General features: G+C 56.7%; 3 protein-coding genes across 20 annotated transcripts in view; 2 read left to right on the top strand and 1 right to left on the bottom strand.

Moving 5' to 3' along the window:
* Nucleotides 1-1,144: 1,144 nt before the first annotated feature.
* PHF1 (PHD finger protein 1) lies at nucleotides 1,145-6,233 on the top strand. Of its 5 annotated transcripts, none has more exons than XM_082637249.1 (15): nucleotides 1,145-1,277; nucleotides 2,006-2,184; nucleotides 2,276-2,357; nucleotides 2,459-2,554; nucleotides 2,993-3,093; nucleotides 3,189-3,337; nucleotides 3,520-3,615; nucleotides 3,814-3,882; nucleotides 4,027-4,150; nucleotides 4,261-4,328; nucleotides 4,496-4,600; nucleotides 4,708-4,897; nucleotides 4,982-5,103; nucleotides 5,348-5,428; nucleotides 5,593-6,233. In XM_082637249.1, the coding sequence occupies exons 2-15, from the start codon at nucleotides 2,026-2,028 to the stop codon at nucleotides 5,879-5,881; spliced, it is 1,731 nt and encodes a 576-aa protein (XP_082493375.1). In that variant the 5' UTR covers nucleotides 1,145-1,277; nucleotides 2,006-2,025; the 3' UTR covers nucleotides 5,882-6,233. The 5 variants fall into 5 exon arrangements, with proteins under 5 accessions (XP_082493375.1, XP_082493376.1, XP_082493377.1 ...); XM_082637250.1 differs by having other exon boundaries at nucleotides 5,351-5,428; XM_082637251.1 differs by having other exon boundaries at nucleotides 4,982-5,076.
* Nucleotides 6,234-6,321: 88 nt separating this feature from the next.
* On the bottom strand, nucleotides 6,322-7,896 carry CUTA (cutA divalent cation tolerance homolog). 5 transcript variants are annotated; one of them, XM_082637258.1, is made up of 6 exons: nucleotides 7,820-7,896; nucleotides 7,210-7,418; nucleotides 6,995-7,054; nucleotides 6,840-6,885; nucleotides 6,669-6,718; nucleotides 6,322-6,551 (listed from the first exon to the last, which is right to left on the bottom strand). In XM_082637258.1, the coding sequence occupies exons 2-6, from the start codon at nucleotides 7,389-7,391 to the stop codon at nucleotides 6,425-6,427; spliced, it is 465 nt and encodes a 154-aa protein (XP_082493384.1). In that variant the 5' UTR covers nucleotides 7,392-7,418; nucleotides 7,820-7,896; the 3' UTR covers nucleotides 6,322-6,424. The 5 variants fall into 5 exon arrangements, with proteins under 5 accessions (XP_082493384.1, XP_082493381.1, XP_082493380.1 ...); XM_082637255.1 differs by lacking the exon at nucleotides 7,820-7,896 and adding an exon at nucleotides 7,685-7,813; XM_082637254.1 differs by lacking the exon at nucleotides 7,820-7,896 and adding an exon at nucleotides 7,600-7,813 and having other exon boundaries at nucleotides 7,210-7,369.
* Nucleotides 7,897-9,914: 2,018 nt separating this feature from the next.
* Nucleotides 9,915-17,250, top strand: part of SYNGAP1 (synaptic Ras GTPase activating protein 1) — a 30,402-nt gene continuing 23,066 nt past the window's right edge. For 9 of the 10 annotated variants that reach the window (XR_014295658.1, XR_014295659.1, XM_082639875.1 and 6 more), the window contains exons 1-3: nucleotides 9,915-10,146; nucleotides 13,429-13,550; nucleotides 15,663-15,768. Coding sequence is in view for 8 of the 10 variants with exons in the window: in XM_082639875.1 (XP_082496001.1) it covers nucleotides 10,080-10,146; nucleotides 13,429-13,550; nucleotides 15,663-15,768 (295 nt within the window). In the remaining 2 variants the exon portion in view is untranslated. Of the gene's footprint in view, nucleotides 10,147-11,917; nucleotides 12,107-13,428; nucleotides 13,551-15,662; nucleotides 15,769-17,250 lie in introns of those variants that run through there. The other variant, XM_082639874.1, reaches the window with a different exon arrangement.

A 17,250-nucleotide genomic window follows, 5' to 3' on the forward strand; every position in this document is an offset into this window, starting at 1 on the left:
TGTTTCACGGGGTTAGGGCTTCGGCTTTTCTCCCTAACAGACCATCCCCGGAGTCGGGTGGCTTCCAGCTCCCATACGCTGCCCCCGTCGTCCACGTCTAGGAGTTGCCCACTAGGTATCCACAGTCACTAGTTCTGTTTCCCCTTTGCCACAGGCCACCCCAGCCCGGGGCAGGAACTCCTCTGGCGAGTGTGGGAAGGTAGGAACCCGAGCCCAGGGGCGGGGCTGGCGCTCCCTCCCACAAACTGCTGGCTCTTTCCTCCCGCTCTTTCCCTGCCTTCCCGTTCGAACCACTGGGTCTGGCCCCGCCCGCTGCCCATTGGCTGGCTCTCGGCGGCGTCACCGCCTCGCTACTAGCCCTCCCGGTCCGTGGACCCGCCTTGGAAGCGCGGGGCGGGATGCAAGCCCCGACTCCCTCGCGCCAACCGCCGAGGGCCACCGCCCCGTAAAGGAGGGGCTGGGTCCTCCCAGGTGCCGCGCGCGCGGGAGGGGTCACGCGTGCGCAGAAGCGCGGCGGCGGTGGGCGGGGGGGCAGCTAGGCACAGCGAGGGCGGGGCCGGGGCAAAGGTGGGGGGCGGGGCACTCGAGGGAGGAGGGCGTGGCGGGGGCAATGAGAAGGGTAAGAGGGTGAGTGGAGGGCGGGGTCGTGAACTGGGGCTGGGGGGTGGGACTTGGAATGACCCTGAAGGTTGGGGGGGCAGTTAACGGATGTGGCTTGGGGTGAGGGCCCGGCCGGAGGCCAGCGGCCGGGAGGGGGGATTTCCTCCTGCCCCGAGGGCAGGTCTCCCTTTGGAGGATAGGGCTGCGGGGATTCCCTCTCCCGCCGGGTCCGACAGTCCGCCCGCCCCATCCGCGGAGAAGGCGCCGCTTGCTCTGCACCCTCCAGGCCTGTTGGAGGTGAGGGAGGTGGGGTGAGGTGGGGCCCGCCCCCCTACCCCCGGCTCCTCCTTCCCCCCAGTCCTCCCCTCCCACCATCCTCCCCCCGAGCCGGTTTGTCCCTCCCCTCCCCTTTCCTCCCCTTCCCTTCCCTTCCCTCCCCTCTCCTCCCCTCCCCTCCCCTCCTTCCCCCCGCCGCCTCCTCCTCCTGCCGCTGCCGCTGCTTTGGCTGCTGCGTCATACGCCCCAGAGCCGCCGGGACGGAGGGGCTGGGCCTGGGGACCCCCCGGTCTCTGCCTGCACGCCCCCCGACGCCCAGACGTGCCCTCCCCGCGCGGGGGTTTCGCCTCGGTCTCCCACGTCTGCCTCTGCCCGGCTCCCGGCGGCCCCAGCTGTCACTGGTAAGGAGGCGGCGGGAGGCGCCCGTGGGGGGGCAGGGAGCCGGGGGTCGGCGCGCAGGGCGCGGGCGGGAGAGCCGCGCCGCCCGGGCATCGGATCGGGTCGGGCCGACTCAAGTCCCCTCTCGGACTCGCCGTCATGGGGAGTAGAGACCGAGACTGGGACACGCCCCCCTCCCGGGGCACTCAGGGAAGTTATCTAACCCGGGGGCGGGAGCCCCGAATTTAAGGGTAACCTGACATAACCTGGCATCAAGATGATTGTTCTGAATGAGACACGCGGGCCCGGGAGGCAACCGTTTCCACTCTGGAAAGCATCTCCAGAAAAAGCTCCTAAAACACATCTCTGGGAAACAGTACCCCAATTATGATCCCTCTAAACAGCAATAGAAGGTGGTAGTAGAAATTGAGTGGTAACCTTTGCCTCTGCAACCATCGTTTCTGCTAAAATCTCAAGGCCAGCATGTAACATCCCAGGGGAGCTCTGGAAGCTGGGAAACTAGAGAACTAGGTTGGTAGGGGGAGTAGGGAGAAGAGAGCCAGTGGTGACTGTGTTGGGAGAGTTGGAGTCAAGAAGCTCGGGAGGGGGGCCCAGTGGTTTCCCATCCAGGTGTCTCAGGGAAATGGAGACTGGGGGCACACCTGCTTGAGTCCTTGACAGAAAAATAGGCAAAGAAAATGGGGACCAATTCCTCAGTATTCATAACTTTCTCCTCCCACCCCACTTCTAGCTAGGCCCCCCCAGGATGCAATGGCACAGCCCCCCCGGCTGAGCCGCTCTGGTGCCCCCCCACTTTGGGACCCAGCTTCCCCTGCTCCCACCTCAGGCTCCAGGCCTCGACTTTGGGAGGGTCAAGATGTGCTGGCCAGATGGACAGATGGGCTGCTATACTTGGGGACCATCAAAAAGGTAAGACCTTTGATCTCTGACTTGTCACCTTTTCTCATTTCCCTTATCTAGTTCTGACTTCCATTTGATCTTCTGTGCCCACCCATTCCAGGTGGACAGTGCTCGGGAGGTGTGTCTGGTCCAGTTTGAGGATGATTCCCAGTTTCTGGTTCTATGGAAAGACATCAGCCCTGGTGAGAGGCCTGAGGGTGTGCATCCCGTGGAAAACAGAAACCTGATGTGGGGGGGCAGAAAGGGCTTAAGGACAGGCCTTCTGACACTGTGTTCTTCACAGCTGCCCTCCCTGGGGAGGAACTCCTCTGCTGTGTATGTCGCTCTGAGACTGTGGTCCCTGGGAACCGGCTGGTCAGCTGTGAGAAGTGTCGCCACGGTGAGAGAGCGGGACACCTGAATGGTCCAGCTTGCCCTGGGCCTTCCAGGCTGCCTCTCACCCTTCCCTCTAGCACTGGTCCTTATACCACCTGTCCTGGCCTGAGTCCCCAAGTCACTGCTCTGGCCCATCTCCTCAACCTTGTAACCTCACTGCCTTCCAGCACAGGGAGCGGCAAACATGGGATGGGACGTGTGAGCTCTGCAGACAGAAAGTAGTTCAAATACACTCTTTTCTACCCATATGACCTTGGGCAAGTCCCTAAACTTCTAAAAACCACAGCTGCCTCACCTGCTATTAAAATAAAGGTAACACGCCCACCCCAGCAGGACCACAGTCAAGAATGAAATGAGATGGGTAAGACTCCTCCTGTCCCAACACCTAGTGCAGACAGGTATGCAACGCAATGAGTGGTCTATCAATATTATCGTTATTCAGCTTATCACCAGGACTGCCACGTTCCAAGGGCCCCAGCCCCCGGAGAGGGAGAGGGCACATCCTGGGTCTGCCGCCAGTGCGTCTTTGCCATCGCTACCAAGGTAAAGGCACCTTCCTATGGGAGCCTCCCACCCCCAGCCTCTCCTGAGTCCTTTCTTCCCCCACCCCTGAGGCCGCCTGCCTGTTCCACCTGCAGAGGGGAGGTGCGCTGAAGAAGGGCCCCTATGCCCGGGCCATGCTGGGCATGAAGCTCTCCCTGCCGTACGGACTAAAGGGGTTGGACTGGGACGCTGGGCATCTGAGCAACCGGCAGCAGAGCTACTGTTACTGTGGTGGCCCTGGGGAGTGAGTAGTGAGGGGCAGGGGGTAGGGAATAAGTTGTGGGGGGCGGTGGTGGATGCAGGGAACGAAGGAGAAAGAACAGGGTGGCTGGCTGGAGTGTTGAAGGTGTGGGAGAAGGTGGTGAGCTGGGTTTGGGGCAGTTAAGGAGGGATATTGGGGGTCACTCGTCCTGTGTTTCCCCTCAGGTGGAACCTGAAGATGCTGCAGTGCAGGAGTTGCCTACAGTGGTTCCATGAGGCCTGCACCCAGTGTCTGAGCAAGCCTCTCCTCTACGGGGACAGGTGAGCCGGGCTGGGCTCTCCCAGAGCTCTGCTCCATCACCTCCGTCCCCCACCCTCCCATCCCAGACCTGGTCTCTCCCCAACCTCTGCAGCTTTGCTCACCTGTTGACCCGGTCCTTGCTTCGGAGTACCCCCCTCCCCCCAGCATGGTGTAGTTTTCCTGTAAAAAGTATTTTTCTCCCTCTTGCCCATGTCCAGGTTCTATGAGTTTGAATGCTGTGTGTGTCGGGGGGGCCCTGAGAAGGTCCGGAGGCTACAGCTTCGCTGGTGAGCTGGATGGGGCACGGCCTCAGCGTAACTCCTCCCTCAACACCCCCAGTTTTTCACCTTACAGTCCCCAGCCCCCCGCCTTGGGACACCCCCTGGGTTTTGTAACCCTTCTACCACCTTGACAAGTTAATGTTTCTCCAGGGTGGACGTGGCTCATCTTGTCCTGTACCACCTCAGCGTTTGCTGTAAGAAAAAATACTTTGATTTTGACCGTGAGATCCTCCCCTTCACCTCTGAGAATTGGGACAGTTTGCTTCTTGGGGAGGTAAGGGGTAGTGCAGCTCTGGGGGTCAGGGTGGACCAGGGAGATGTGGAGAAAAGGGGGAGGGAGGGAATCACTGCTCCCCTGACCCCATTTTCCTTCCCCTCCCCCAGCTCTCAGACACCCCCAAGGGAGAACGTTCTTCCAGGCTCCTCTCTGCTCTCAATAGCCACAAGGACCGGTGAGTTGGAGGGAGGCTCAGAAAGAGATGGAGATATGGTATGGCAGCCTGGGAGGAGAGGGGCTGCAGCCCACCTGGAAGATCACCTCTGAAAAGGACTAAGTAATGGCATAGGAGGGTCCCTCTTCTACGGCACTGACCTTGTATTATTTCTCCCCTTACCCCAGTTTCATTTCAGGGAGGGAGATTAAGAAGAGGAAATGCTTGTTTGGTCTCCATGCTCGGATCCCTCCCCCTGTGGAGGCCCCTACTGGAGATGGAGCCCCCACCAGGTCACTGGTCCAGGGGGGATGGGGAAGTTCTCAGGGTGTATGTATGGAAACGGGGAGGTCTTGGGGTGTCCGGGAGGGGGCTGGGGGGATAAGGAGGCCTCTTACAGCTTCCCTTCAGGGCAGGGCCCTGGGGGAGGGGTCTCACGTCCCCTGGGGAAGCGCCGGAGGCCGGAGCCAGAGCCCCTGAGGAGGAGGCAGAAGGGGAAAATGGAGGAGCTGGGGCCACCCTCAGCAGTGCGCAACCAGCCCGAGCTCCAGGAGCAGAGGGAGCGGGCTCGTCTGCAGAGGGCACTGCAGGTACAAGGGCAGGGGCACCCCGTGGGGCAAATGGTGGTGTGGGAAGAAACCAAGGATTATCTCTCAGTCCTTTGCTCCTTCTAGGCCTCAGTGTCTCCACCACCCTCCAGCCCTAACCAGAATTACCAGGGCAGCAGCGGCTACAACTTCCGGCCCACAGATGCCCGCTGCCTGCCCAGGTCAGTGCACCTCCTGCCTCCAGCCAGGTGTGCTCCCTTGGAACCTCTCTTCCAGTCGTCTACATCTTCTGGACTTTCTCACCCAGAATTCTTTCCCCTCTCTCCCTTGGCTGCCCACTTCTTTTCCTAGAGACACTTAGAGCCAATGTCTGCTTCCCAGTATTCTGGGGACAGGGGTCCTTGAGGGTAGTGTTTGAGCTCTGCCCTTCTCAGGGGAGAGGGTCCTGTTCCCCTGCTTCGGGTCCTGACTTTCCCCCTCCCCCAACCCCAGCAGTCCCATCCGGATGTTCGCTTCCTTCCACCCCTCTGCCAGCACCGCAGGGACCTCTGGGGATGGTGAACCCCCAGACAGGTGAGATTCTACTCCTTTACCTGTGATACCTGTGTTCTTCACCTCTGTGCTCTTAAGTTCCTTGGTCTCTAACCGTTTTTTTTGTTTCTCTAATCCACATACGACCTCCATTTCTGGTCAGTCCTTAATTTCCATCTGGACTGACAACTGCCTTCTCTCCCTAGGTCACCCCTGGAACTTCACATTGGTTTCCCCACAGACCTCCCTAAAAGTGCCCCCCACTCGATGACTGCCTCATCTTCCTCAGTCCCAGCCCCCTCCCCAGGTCTTCCTAGACGCTCTGCACCCCCTTCTCCCCTGTGCCGTAGTTTGTCTCCTGGAACTGGGGGAGGAGTCCGAGGTGGGGTCGGCTACCTGTCCCGAGGGGACCCCGTCCGGGTCCTTGCTCGGAGAGTACGGCCTGATGGCTCTGTGCAGTACCTGGTTGAGTGGGGAGGAGGGGGCATCTTCTGAACAGCCTGCCTCTGCCCACTTACTTCCCCATTCACATACACCGGCACTTTCATACCCTGACCTCTGACCTCACCTACAGCTGGGATGTACCTGGGGCGGTAGCGGGGTACTTCACCCTACTGCCCAGGCTGGAATCCAGGTGGGGGGTTGGGGAAGAGGCTCTCTCTTCTCTACTCCCTTCATGATTCCTGACCCTTCCCCCATTCCTCTTCCCACTTCCTTTGATGTTATTTTGTTACAGCTTTTTAAATATTTTTAAAAATTATTTAACCCCTGGGGACGGAGACTGAGGAGGGGAGGATGATAAAGGATCCTGGGCTCTGTATCACTGAAATAAAGATAAATAAACTTAGCAGCTCTGAGTCATTCTGAAAGATGAGAACAAAAGGACTAGAAGCACTTCTGATCTTCCCAACCAAATTCACTTTTTGACAAGGAAAAAGGAAAATGACAGAACTAAAGCTTTATTAAGGGTCCAGTCATCACCTGGAAGGCAGGGGACATTGAAGTATATGAAGGGAACGTGACAAAAACAAAGGCTCATCACGGTGGGGCTGTGCCGGACTCAGGAACTGACCCTGTAACCTGGCGCACCCAATGCAGGTACGGGGAGTTCCCCTGTTCCACAGGCAATGCAATCACCTCGGCCACTTCGTAAGGGTGCACAGAACTGGGAAAAAGATGGGGGATCACTCAAAGATTTACCCGAAGAAGCCCACCCCCTTAGACTGCCCAGCAAGTCTCACCCCACAGGACACACCCTCATCTCTACCCATAAAGTTCTCACCGAACAAAATCTGTCAAAGCTGGAACCAAGGAACTTTGGGTTTTAATCATCTAAGGGGGGGAAGACAGTTGAATCAAAGGGTGAAATTGATTTCAGGATCTCAGAGGAGGGACAGGGATCAAAGTAAGTGGTCAGGGAATTGTTTTTGTTGGGTGAGGGAACGTTTCTCACCATCAGCACTTCACTGTCCTCCTCAATCTTTCCTTTCCACTCATAGCTGAAAAGGTCAGGAAGAGAGCGTTGTGGCAGCAAAGATTTCCCCCAAGGAAAAAAGACTGCCAGTCAGACCCGAGAGGTAGGTTAACCCCCCAACTTCTGTGACTCACATGGATGTAATCTGAGGAATGAGGTTGACGCAGGCTGCCAGGTGCTTCTCCACCACAGCCCTGAAGGTGAAGAGACAGCCCCATTTAGAGACCCCGTGACCCGGATTTTTGCACTGTCAGCCCAGAGACAGGAAGCAGCGGGAGGGCACTCTTCTCCCCCACCTCCAACTCTCCCTTCCTAAGCACCCTTCCTCGCTCCACACTGAGGTCCCCACCTGGCGATATCCTTGGCGACCTTCTCGTTGGGGCAGGTGACAAAGGCTGCAGAGACCGAGCCGGCAGCGTAGGCGGAGCCCGAGGCCGGCGAGGGCTGGGACGGGGGGCTTCCTGAAGCCATGGACAGCAGAACTCGGGGTAGCAACAGAAGGCGGGAGACTACAGGCAGCAAGGCCGGCATCCAAAGAAGTGAGAGGAGCAGAGCGGCCTGAGAGCAGGAAGTGAATTCTGTGTCTCCCCATAAATACCCCAGGAAATTGCACCCCGGGAACCCTTTGCTTGGATAGACACTCAGGCTCTGCCTTCCCTCTTCTGCACCCCGAAGGAAAAGGTCCCTGAAGCTGAGAGAGAAACTTGGAAAATTAAGACAAAGACTCGGTTTTCACTACCTCCTCCCGGGCCAACCTCTGGGATTTGGGGTCCGGGTGGTGGGCGAAGCTTCGAGGACCGGAAGAGGCGGGGCCGGTCACTCACCCCTCCGCCGAGCAGGAATGCGGGAGCCCGCCCCCCCCTCATGCAGCCTATGCTGGTAGAGGAGAGTTGAATATCAAAGGCCACACGTTACGACGAGAAAGGGCCCCGAAGCTAGGAAGAGCGGCCTCTTCTTACCTGGGCAGCAGCCACGTGATAAGAAAACAGCGCTGACCACGTGACAGTAGAAGCCGGACCACCCTAACCCCCAGAGCCAGCCAATCCTTGCCCTCACGTGGCCCAGTTTGTCCCGCCTCCCAGTGAGGGAGGGGCGAAGAGGGATCCAACCAATCAACAGCCGGATCTGCAGACGTGCACGGAAATGGGACACCCGTTTCCGTGTAAACCGGAAACGACCTATTGCAGGCTGAGGAGAGCCGCAGCGGCGTTCCACTGTCACGTGAGGGGGCCGGTCCCCCTCAGGCGGCGGTACCTCAATGAGCTACGCGAAGAGACCAATCGCGGGACAGCCTCGCAGGCCACGTGATGAGAGACCTGGCGCAAGGAAAGGGGGTCTGGAGACCCCGCAGAGTCGATGCGTCAGGTTGTGGAGTGGGGTGTCATCCTTAAACCCCAGAATGTGCCTAGTAACAGCCCCTACACTGTTCCCGAGGCCTTATGGAGTGGGAGGGTCTTAGGAGATTGAACCTTAGGGGGTGGAGAGAACGCCCCCTGCCATTTTGGTTAGGAGTGACAGATGCCTGAATTGGGGAATGCACAAGTATAACCTGAGGAACCAGCTGTCCCTGGGTAGGGGGGAGTGATTAGGCAGACACGGCATGGCAAGACCATGCCTAGGTGAGGAAAGATGCATTTTAAAAAAGGGACAGAGTGAGACCCTGTAAATGGGATAGAAGATGATTAAAATCGGGCTGAGGGCGCTCAGCCCTCTTAACTGAAACCCCAAAGCTGGAGACAGACTGGTGAATCGGTGTGGGGTGTGGGGGAAGGGCTGCAGGTTGGGGATATGGAGAGGACACCAGGAAGTAGTGATGGTCCTTTTGTCCCTTATCCCCTTGCTGTTTCACTCTCCGGGACAGGTCTACCTCTCAGTCTTGGGTCTCCTTCCCTTAACCCATCCCCCTAGGAGCCAGGACCTGTCCTACATATCCTCCCTGGGGCCCAAGCACATCCTGTGACCCAAAAATGGAGACAGGGGCCAATGAGAGGAGAAATAGGTGGGAGGAGGCAGGGAGAAAAACGCTCTTGCGTCACCCCCTACCCAGTATTCCCCCTCCCTCCTAGGTCTGGGGTCTCTGGTCTGCTCTGTGGGTATGACTGGGCATTTCCCAGGCTGAGTTCTTTCATACCTGCCTCTCTGGGGCTGGGGTCTCCCTGAGATCTCTGTCTTTGGGTTTGGAGTTTGTCTCTGAGATAGATCTCTGTGGGGTCTTTCAGTATTTGCATTGGCATCTTTCTCAGGACTGAGTTTCATTGTTTTTTGTTTAGGGGGTTTCTGGGTCCGCGATCACCCTCTCTCAGAGATCTTAGAAACTCTTCTTTATGAGTCTGGGGTCTCTGAGTTCTGCATCTCCGGGCTAGCTGAGTGTCTCTTCTGGCCCCGCCCCCACCGCCCCCAGGGTCTGGAGTTTCTGTGTCTCTCGAGTTGTCGGTCTCCGAGTCTGCAGTTTCTTTTCTCTGAGATCTAAGTCTGGGGGTCTCATATCTCTCTCTGGGTCTGAGTTCTCAAAGACCTAATTCTAGGTCTGGGTTCTTTCTGAATCTGGGTCTCATCTGTTTCTTTGAGTCTAGTTCTTACGTCTCAGTCCCTGAGATCACCGTCTGAGTCTTGAGTCTAAGATTTCTGTGGCTATGGAGAACCTGAGACTGGATGCTCAGATTTTGACCTTTGACCCATCTCTCAGAGTGGGGGCGGAGGGGTCTGGGGTCTTTTTTCTGAGACTGGGGTCTCTTTTCCTCTAGACTTTGGGTTTGTGCCTCAGATTATCCCCCGCCCTCCCACCACCCCGGGTGGCAAGGTATCTTTCTCTGTGGGTCTGGGGTCTCCCCATCTCAGGGTCTGGGGTCTGCATCTTTAGAACTGCTCCCTCTCTGGTGTGTTTTTGAGTCAGGGGTCTCTCCCTCTCTGGTTCTCACTGAGTAGGGGTGGGGGCTGCAGAGACTCTCTCCTCCTCCTCCTCCTCCTGCTCTTTCCTCTCGCGCTCGCTCCCCCGCCCCCCTCTCTCTCTCTCTCTCTCCCTCTCCCTGCTGCCGCTGCTGCCGTTGGCTCCTATTCTCCTCCTCCTCCTCCTCTCTCCTCCTCTCTGCTCCTCTCTGCTCCTCTCCGCTCCTCTCTCCTCCTCCTCCTCCACCTCCTCCTCCTTCTCCCCCTCTCTCTCCCCCTCTTTCTCTCCTCTCTTTCTCCCCCGGCCCCCCCGCCCCCTCCCCCCCAGGCCTGATGAGCAGGTCTCGCGCCTCCATCCATCGGGGGAGCATCCCCGCGATGTCCTATGCCCCCTTCAGAGGTACGGTGGTGAGGGGAGGGGGAGGGCCAGTTGGGGGGGGAGAGGGGGGAGGGGCGGGGGGCTGGGCAGAGCTGGGGCCAGGGAGGGGAGCAGCTGAAATGGAAGGGGAGAGGAGGACCGAGAAGGCGGGGATGGGAGCAATGGGGAAGGAGGGATTGGAGGTCAGAGAATAGGGGTAGATAGGGGCCGGAGGGGCCAAGAAACAGGCCTTGAAGGGGGGCTGAGGGGAAAATGATGAAGGGGAAAGAGATCGCCAGAAAGGGTGGGAAGATAGAAGGACAGGGTTGGGGGAAGAGCTGCAGAAATAATTTGGAGGTGGGAGCTGAGAGATGAGGAAAATATCAAGGAAATAGAAGGACAGAGTTTTAGGAGAGGGGCTAGGAGGGGAAGATGAAGAAAATGAAAACATAGGGGTGAAAAGAGAAGCCAAGAAGATGGGAAGAATATGGTGGGGGGCTCAGAGTATGGTAGGGGGTAGAAAAAGATAGGAGATGGAGGGAGAGAAAAAGGGGCCAGATGGAGAGAGAGGGAGGCAGTGGGGGGAGGGGGGAAGAGGAATGGAGGGTCCAGATGGAGGGAAGAGAGGAGAGAGAGAATGGGGAATGGGTTGGGGGAGGAGAGACCAGGGCAGGGGGAGGGCCAAATTCAGTGTGTGTTTGTTGGGGGGGGGGGGCAATACAAGTAAGATTGAGTGATGGGAGTAGGGGGCGGGTTAGGACCCTGCCCCACACTCTGACCCCCATCAAGACCCTTGACCATTGAAATGTAATCCCTGGGGTCTTATCCACTTCCTTCACTTCACCACTTTTACCCCCCTCCCCCACCTCCAATCCTTATTTCCATTCCCCCTCCCTCCTTTGGTGTCCATCACCTATATCTTTCCCCCCATATGGTGTCCGTTCCTTATATGAGTCCCCCTTCTGTCCTTCCCCTATATCAGTGCCTTCTCTGGTGTCCATTCTCTTTCTCCCTCACTTCTATCTGGTAGCTCCCTTATATCTCTACCACCTCTTTGCCCCCTCCTTCTTGACCCCCTTGTCCTAGTACTCCTATGAGGTCCACCTCATTTCCTCTGCCCCATGTCCATTTGGGCCCTTCTGGTATATTCCCTTGTCCCTAAAGATTTACCATCATTCCTGTCTGCTTTTCTCTTAGATCCATCCCTGTTATTTCTTCTCCACCCCATTCCCCATCTTATCACCACTAGTCTGTGCCTACTCACTTTCCCCTAAGACCCCAGCTCTTATCACCCATTCCTCTTTTCTTGGCCCCTCTACTTCCTGGGGTGTTGGAGATTTGGGGAGCAAAGACACAGGTTTTGGTGGTTGGAACAGGACCTACAGAGATTCCCATCTGAGCCCTGTGGAATTGCTCATCCTAGTAAATCTTTCCCCTTTCTCAACTGTGTTTCTCTGTCTCTTGCATCTGCTTCCCAGAATCATCCTTACTTAAGTCCAGACAATATTTGTGTGTGTGCATTTCGAGTGTTGCTCCTAAGCTAAGTTCCCCATGTCCTTCCCCGCTCCCGGAAGGTGTCCCCTGAAGTCTAACCTGCCTCCCTGTGGCTGCAGCCTGAACCAGTCCCTCCCATAATGATGATATGTATCAACAGATGTCTCCTCTGGGGGTCCTCAGGGTCTGATTGCAGTGGGCATGTTTCCTGCAGTGTCTGCAGTCCCAGAGCCTGGGCTTTGGTAACCTCGGTATCTAGAGGGTATTGGTTAGAATCTCCGAGGTGGCATTGAGATAGTGAGAGTTTCAAAGTATTGGGGTTTCTAGATACCTGTATTCTGGGGGTTCATCTCTGACTCTGACCTGCAGATTGGGTAAATTTGAAACATGTTTATAGACAGAAAGGGGCTAGATTTTTCAAAACTCCTATTCAGAGCTTTCAGTTGGAATGAAGTTCAAAGACCAGTTCTTTTCCTGCAATATACCCATGATTAATTATCCTGTAAAGGTAACAGAATTTTTCTTCCTCTAAACTCTGACTCTGATTCCTTAAGCCTATTTTCTATCACTTTGATGTCACCAATTTGATTTCTGTCTTCTATAGGGCCTGTCCCCTACGTCCCTGTGATGGTGTGTGGCATTGGGGTTTAAAGAGGAAGCAGTTTGCAGGGATGGGGGCATGGGAAGAGGAACAGCAAAGTTGGGGAAGGGGGACCCTGGGTGTGGGGGGTGGTTCTCTGAGCAGGGGTGACCCTTAGTCTACCGTTCTTCTTTTTTAGAAGTTTCGTCCCCAACCCCAGCTTTAGTCTTGGGAGACCCGCTCTACGTCACATGCCTGGATCTTCCATTCTTCCCTCCCCTCTTTCTTCCTCAAGCTCCTCACTGAGCCTTGGGGAGGTTCCTAACTTGTAGAGTTGGCTCCCATCCTGTCTGTGGAGATGCGGTGGTGGGGGGGGTGGCGTAGGGGGACAGTATTGAATCTTCGACCTCCGACCTCTGGGCATGGAGTAGGGGAAGACATCAATTCAGTATTCATTCAAACAGCATATTTCCTACCTCCTCACTCCCCATCCCCTCCACAGCCAGATGCCTACAAGACCCATCCTCCCCCCCACCACTAGCAGAACCAGATCTTTCCCCAAAGGATGAGCAGGGTTGGGCTAGGGGAGGAGGGAGTGGAGGAAAGAGGAGCGGCAGGAGGGGAGGCCCTCTCTTGACTCTGACTCTGGGAACAGGTAAGTTCCCTCACACCCTCTCTTTTCCAGATGTTTAGTTCTCAGAGTCTCATGACCCAAATGTCCCTACACCCCCATCCTTCTTTCCCACAGCTCTGTAGTCTTCCTCTTACTCTCTTGCAGATGGGTGGTGCCACGTCCAAATCCTTGTCTTCTGCAGCTATCTGGATGCCCTCCCTCTTCCCAGACACTTGCCACCAACCTCCCTGTGTTTTTCTTCTGCCAGTTTTGCTGCACCCTCCACCTTTTTATTTTTCTGAAGTGGTTGGAGAGCTCTTTCACCTTTCTCTGCCTCCAAACGTGTAACTCCTCTGTCATGATATAATTCCCCTCTCTGAACCACTCCTCTGTATTTCTTCTGCCAAGTCTCCAGAGCCCCCTGTGATGTGATTCCCCTCACCTCTTTTTCCCCAGATAGAGCAGCTTATCTTCTGTTCCTGTAAAGTTACTGGGGGCCTCACCCCCATCTGTGATCTCCTCAAGGCGGGTGGGTTCCCCTTCTGCCCCTTTATGGACTCTCTTGCCATTTTAGACACCTCTGTCTCCTAAATACATAGAGCCTCCCTTACCATTTCTGTGTGTCTCTGCCGCCTAGATGTACGGGGACCCCCTATGCACCGAACCCAATACGTTCATTCCCCATATGATCGTCCTGGTTGGAACCCTCGGTTCTGCATCATCTCGGGGAACCAGCTTCTCATGCTGGATGAGGACGAGGTGAGCAGGGTGGGAAGGCTGGGAAAAGACCTCTGGGTAGTGTGGGAAACTGTGGAGAGACGGATGGGGAGAATCCTCATTAGAGAAGGGACGCGAGACACAAAGAAGGCAAAGAGAGAAACACTGGCAAGTGGTGGGAGGAGGGTGGCCACTGAGATTGGGGTTGGGATGTCAGAAGGGGCAGGTGTTCTCTCCCCTTGGCCAGGGGGTCTTTGAGGGCCATGTACAGTGATGGGGAGGAGATATGGTTCTAAAGATTTGTGGGTGCCTCCTGTTTTCACCCTGCTCATATTGTGGGATAGGTTAGGCTAGGAAAGGGAAACTAAGGGGCTTGGAGGAGGGGTAAAGACATGGGGATCACTTTGGAGGGATTGTCTCCAAAGCAATCCTCGGGACCCTCTCCTCTCCCCAACTCAGTAAGCCCCATCACTGACCAGTCCCTGTCCTTTCCCTGGCATGGGGCAGAGTACAGGACTCAGAGAGTGGGGTCTCTGAGTGGGGAAACTAGGAAGGGCCTGCAGGGTACCAGGAGAGATGACAGAGGTCAGCAGGTCTGGGTGTGGTGGGCAGTGAAGATGGGGAAGGCTGAGATCAGGGTTTAGAGAGACACTGGGAGGGCTTTCACCAGGGACATGGGGAAGGAATATAAGGAAAGAGATGCCTGGGGGTGAGGGGAACTGGGAGTATGGGAAGTTGTCTAAAGGAGTAAGAGTGGGATAGGGGCAGGGACTAGCCAGAGTGAAAGATGTGAAGTGAACAGAGCATCCTTGTGGGAGGTAGCGGCCATGCAGGGTGGTTAGAGTGTGGGTTCTGATTTTGGAGCTGGGTCAGCAGTGGAGGGTCCATCAGAGGAAACAAGATGTGAATATGAAGGGTGGACGCCCAGAGGTGTGATTGGGAGTGGGGGTGATTTGGGGACCAGCTTTAGAGAGTGATAGGTCAGCCTGCAAGACCAGAGGGGTGGTGAGAGATGCGCCCCGAAAGCTGTCAGGGAGGGTGTTGCGAGGCAGGGTTAGAACTGGAGTTGAGGTTAACCAGGGTTTCAAGGGATCTGGGGGGCAAGTAAGTGTGGAGAGATGGCTGGGTAGAGAGCTTCCAAGGCACAGAGTCAAGTCCAAGTGTCCAGGGGAGGACACGGTGACTCAAGGGAGAGGTGGTTTGGGGAGTCAAGTTTTAGGCACTGAGGGGCATTTGAGTGATTCACTAGTGGTCACCGGTCTTGACCAAGGGTTTGAGGTCTGTAGGATGAACTGGGGAAACTGGAGACTGTGTGAGGATGAAGAGGGAGGACAGTGGGTGGGGGGGATGAAGGAATGACAGAGATGGGGACAGACAGGTCCAGGGGACCAGTGGCCAGAGACTGAAATAGGAAGGGTGCGGAGGGAGGGAGTGGGAAATGACAGAGTGTAGGGCCACAGGGAGCTGGAATTGGCTGAGTTGTGGAGCCCAGGCTGGGGACTAGTGGGGTGGGTGGTTCTTGGAGGGGCGGAGGTTAGGAAGGAGGTGGCAAGGGCGAGCTGGGGATGAGGCTTAGGGAGAGATGATGGCTAAAGGGAAGTGAGAGGGGCGATGGAAGGAGATGAAGGGTGGGGGGAGGTGACCAAGCCCTCTGGGGGGTGGGGAGGTTGGGTCCCATTCTGGCCGCAAGCCTGGCCGTGGGAGGGAGACAAGCTGTGGATCCTGATTATAAATGCAGCTTCTGCTACCCCCGTGACAGCCACGGAGGGAGGGAAGGGGGTGAGGGAGGTGGGAGGTTGGGAGGAAAACAGGGAGAATGGAGGAACTGAAGGTCAAGGGGAAAGTGGATTCAGGGAGCAGCGAAGGCCAGAGGGGTTGTGGGAATTCCCTGGAGGGTGTTTCAAAAGAAATGGTGGAAGAAAAGAGGAGGGTGGGACGGGAGGGAATGAGGGAGACAGACTCGGAGGGAGAAGGGAACGAGAAATCGCGAAATCCACTCACCCCGAGACACTTAAAAGAGTATAGAGGGGCGGGGGCAGAAGGTGGTCAGGCCTGGTTTAAAGGCAGGCTCATCCTTCCTTGGTGGGGGAGGGGAAGAGGAGGGACGGCCTGGGCCAGCGAGGTCTGACACGCCCCCCCCCCCGCATCCCCTAGATACACCCCCTTCTGATCCGGGACCGGAGGAGCGAGTCCAGTCGCAACAAACTGCTGAGACGCACAGTCTCCGTGCCGGTGGAGGGGCGGCCCCACGGCGAGCATGGTACGGCGGCCGAGCAGGCTCGAGCAGGCTCTCGTGCCCCGGACAGTCGCGGGGAGAGGGCTGAAGGTGGACAGGGTTGCATGGGAGGGGGAGTCCGGGAACCGAGGAGCTGTCAGGGGCCGGGAGGAGGCGGAGACAAAGTCTCGAATTCTGCGAGTGGGAACCTGGGCGGAGCAGGCGCCCTCCTCTGGGATCTGAGCGGGACGGAGGCTGTGGGTGAGAGGCCCCAGCGGTCCTTGCTGTTTCGCTCCCTTTTTCCTCTCCAGCAGCGAAGTTTGACTCTTTCCCCGGTGCTTGCAAAAATAGTCTCCTTAGATCTTTAGCTTCCTGTCCGAGTGTAGTTGCCCGTGCCCCTCCCAGCCCCAGGTCTGGGATCTTGGAAAGAATGACCTAGTTCCTGCCCTGCCCCCAGACCTCAGCCCCACCCCCACGCTCCTGATTCTTCTTCCAGACCTTATGGCCTGTGGACCCTCCCTGTTTTCTTTCCCCCTTTCCCCTCTTCTCATCAGCTGTTTCTGTTTTCTGCAATTCTATCACCCTCTTTCTCTTCCCTCCCCGATTTATTTTCTCTGTCCTTCTTGGTTCCTCTGCCTCTCCCCTCTGCTCCCGGTGGATCTCCATCAGACCCCCATCTCATCTTTCTGCCTGTCTGTGGAGCTATGTGCTCCGTCTGTCTCTCCAACTCTCCCTCTCTCCATCTGTCTCTTCCCCTCCCTCTTTCTGCCCCCCCTCCACCCCCCTCTTTAGTCATTTAAAAAAAGATTTTTGTCTTCCTGAGAAGTTCGCTTAAAAGGTTTCCATGGGAACAGTGAGGGGAGATGAAGGCAGAGAACAGAGATCTGCAGCCAAGGTGCAGAGAGACGCCCTCAGCCCCCCGGAAACCCCCTTGTCACTGCCCCCTACCACTCTGTTCCCCTTCCAGGACCAAGGGTCCAGGTCCTTCATCCCCTCAACCCCTTGTGACCCCTTTCTTCCACCAGCTACCCCTCCCCTCAGGGATCCAGGCTTCCAGTTTCTCTTCCTTGGAGAGAGCCAGTGGCCTGTCTCCATCCCTTGGCTCCCTTCAGCCCTCTTCTCATAGGCCCAGGCCTTACTGCCCTTGGGGGCCAGCTCTGGGACCCTGGGTGGATGGGTGGCCAGGGGTGTGTGTCATTGTCATGGAAACTTCTGACCATGGGGGTGTGTGGGTAGCACATCTCTGTGAGGCAAAGCCAGGTGGTGGTGGTGGAGTGTGTACAGAGAATGTGTGTGATGTCTGTCACATCTGTGTGTGTGTGAGAGAGAGGGAGTCAGTCATGTCCATGTCTGGGAAAGGTTTGTGTACATGTGTGCATACCTGTGTGTCGAGGCCAGAATGGTCACATGCTTGTGGAGCATCTTTATCATATATCCGGTGGTTGGCATCTCAGCCCGCATATTCGCCTTCTTTCTCCTTACCCTCAGTCCTCAGGGTCTGGGGTCTCTGGTGTGGGTCTCCTGTGT

The sequence above is a fragment of the Mesoplodon mirus genome, assembly GCF_964341445.2.
Source record: "Mesoplodon mirus genome assembly, chromosome: 12".
NCBI lineage: Eukaryota > Metazoa > Chordata > Mammalia > Artiodactyla > Ziphiidae > Mesoplodon > Mesoplodon mirus.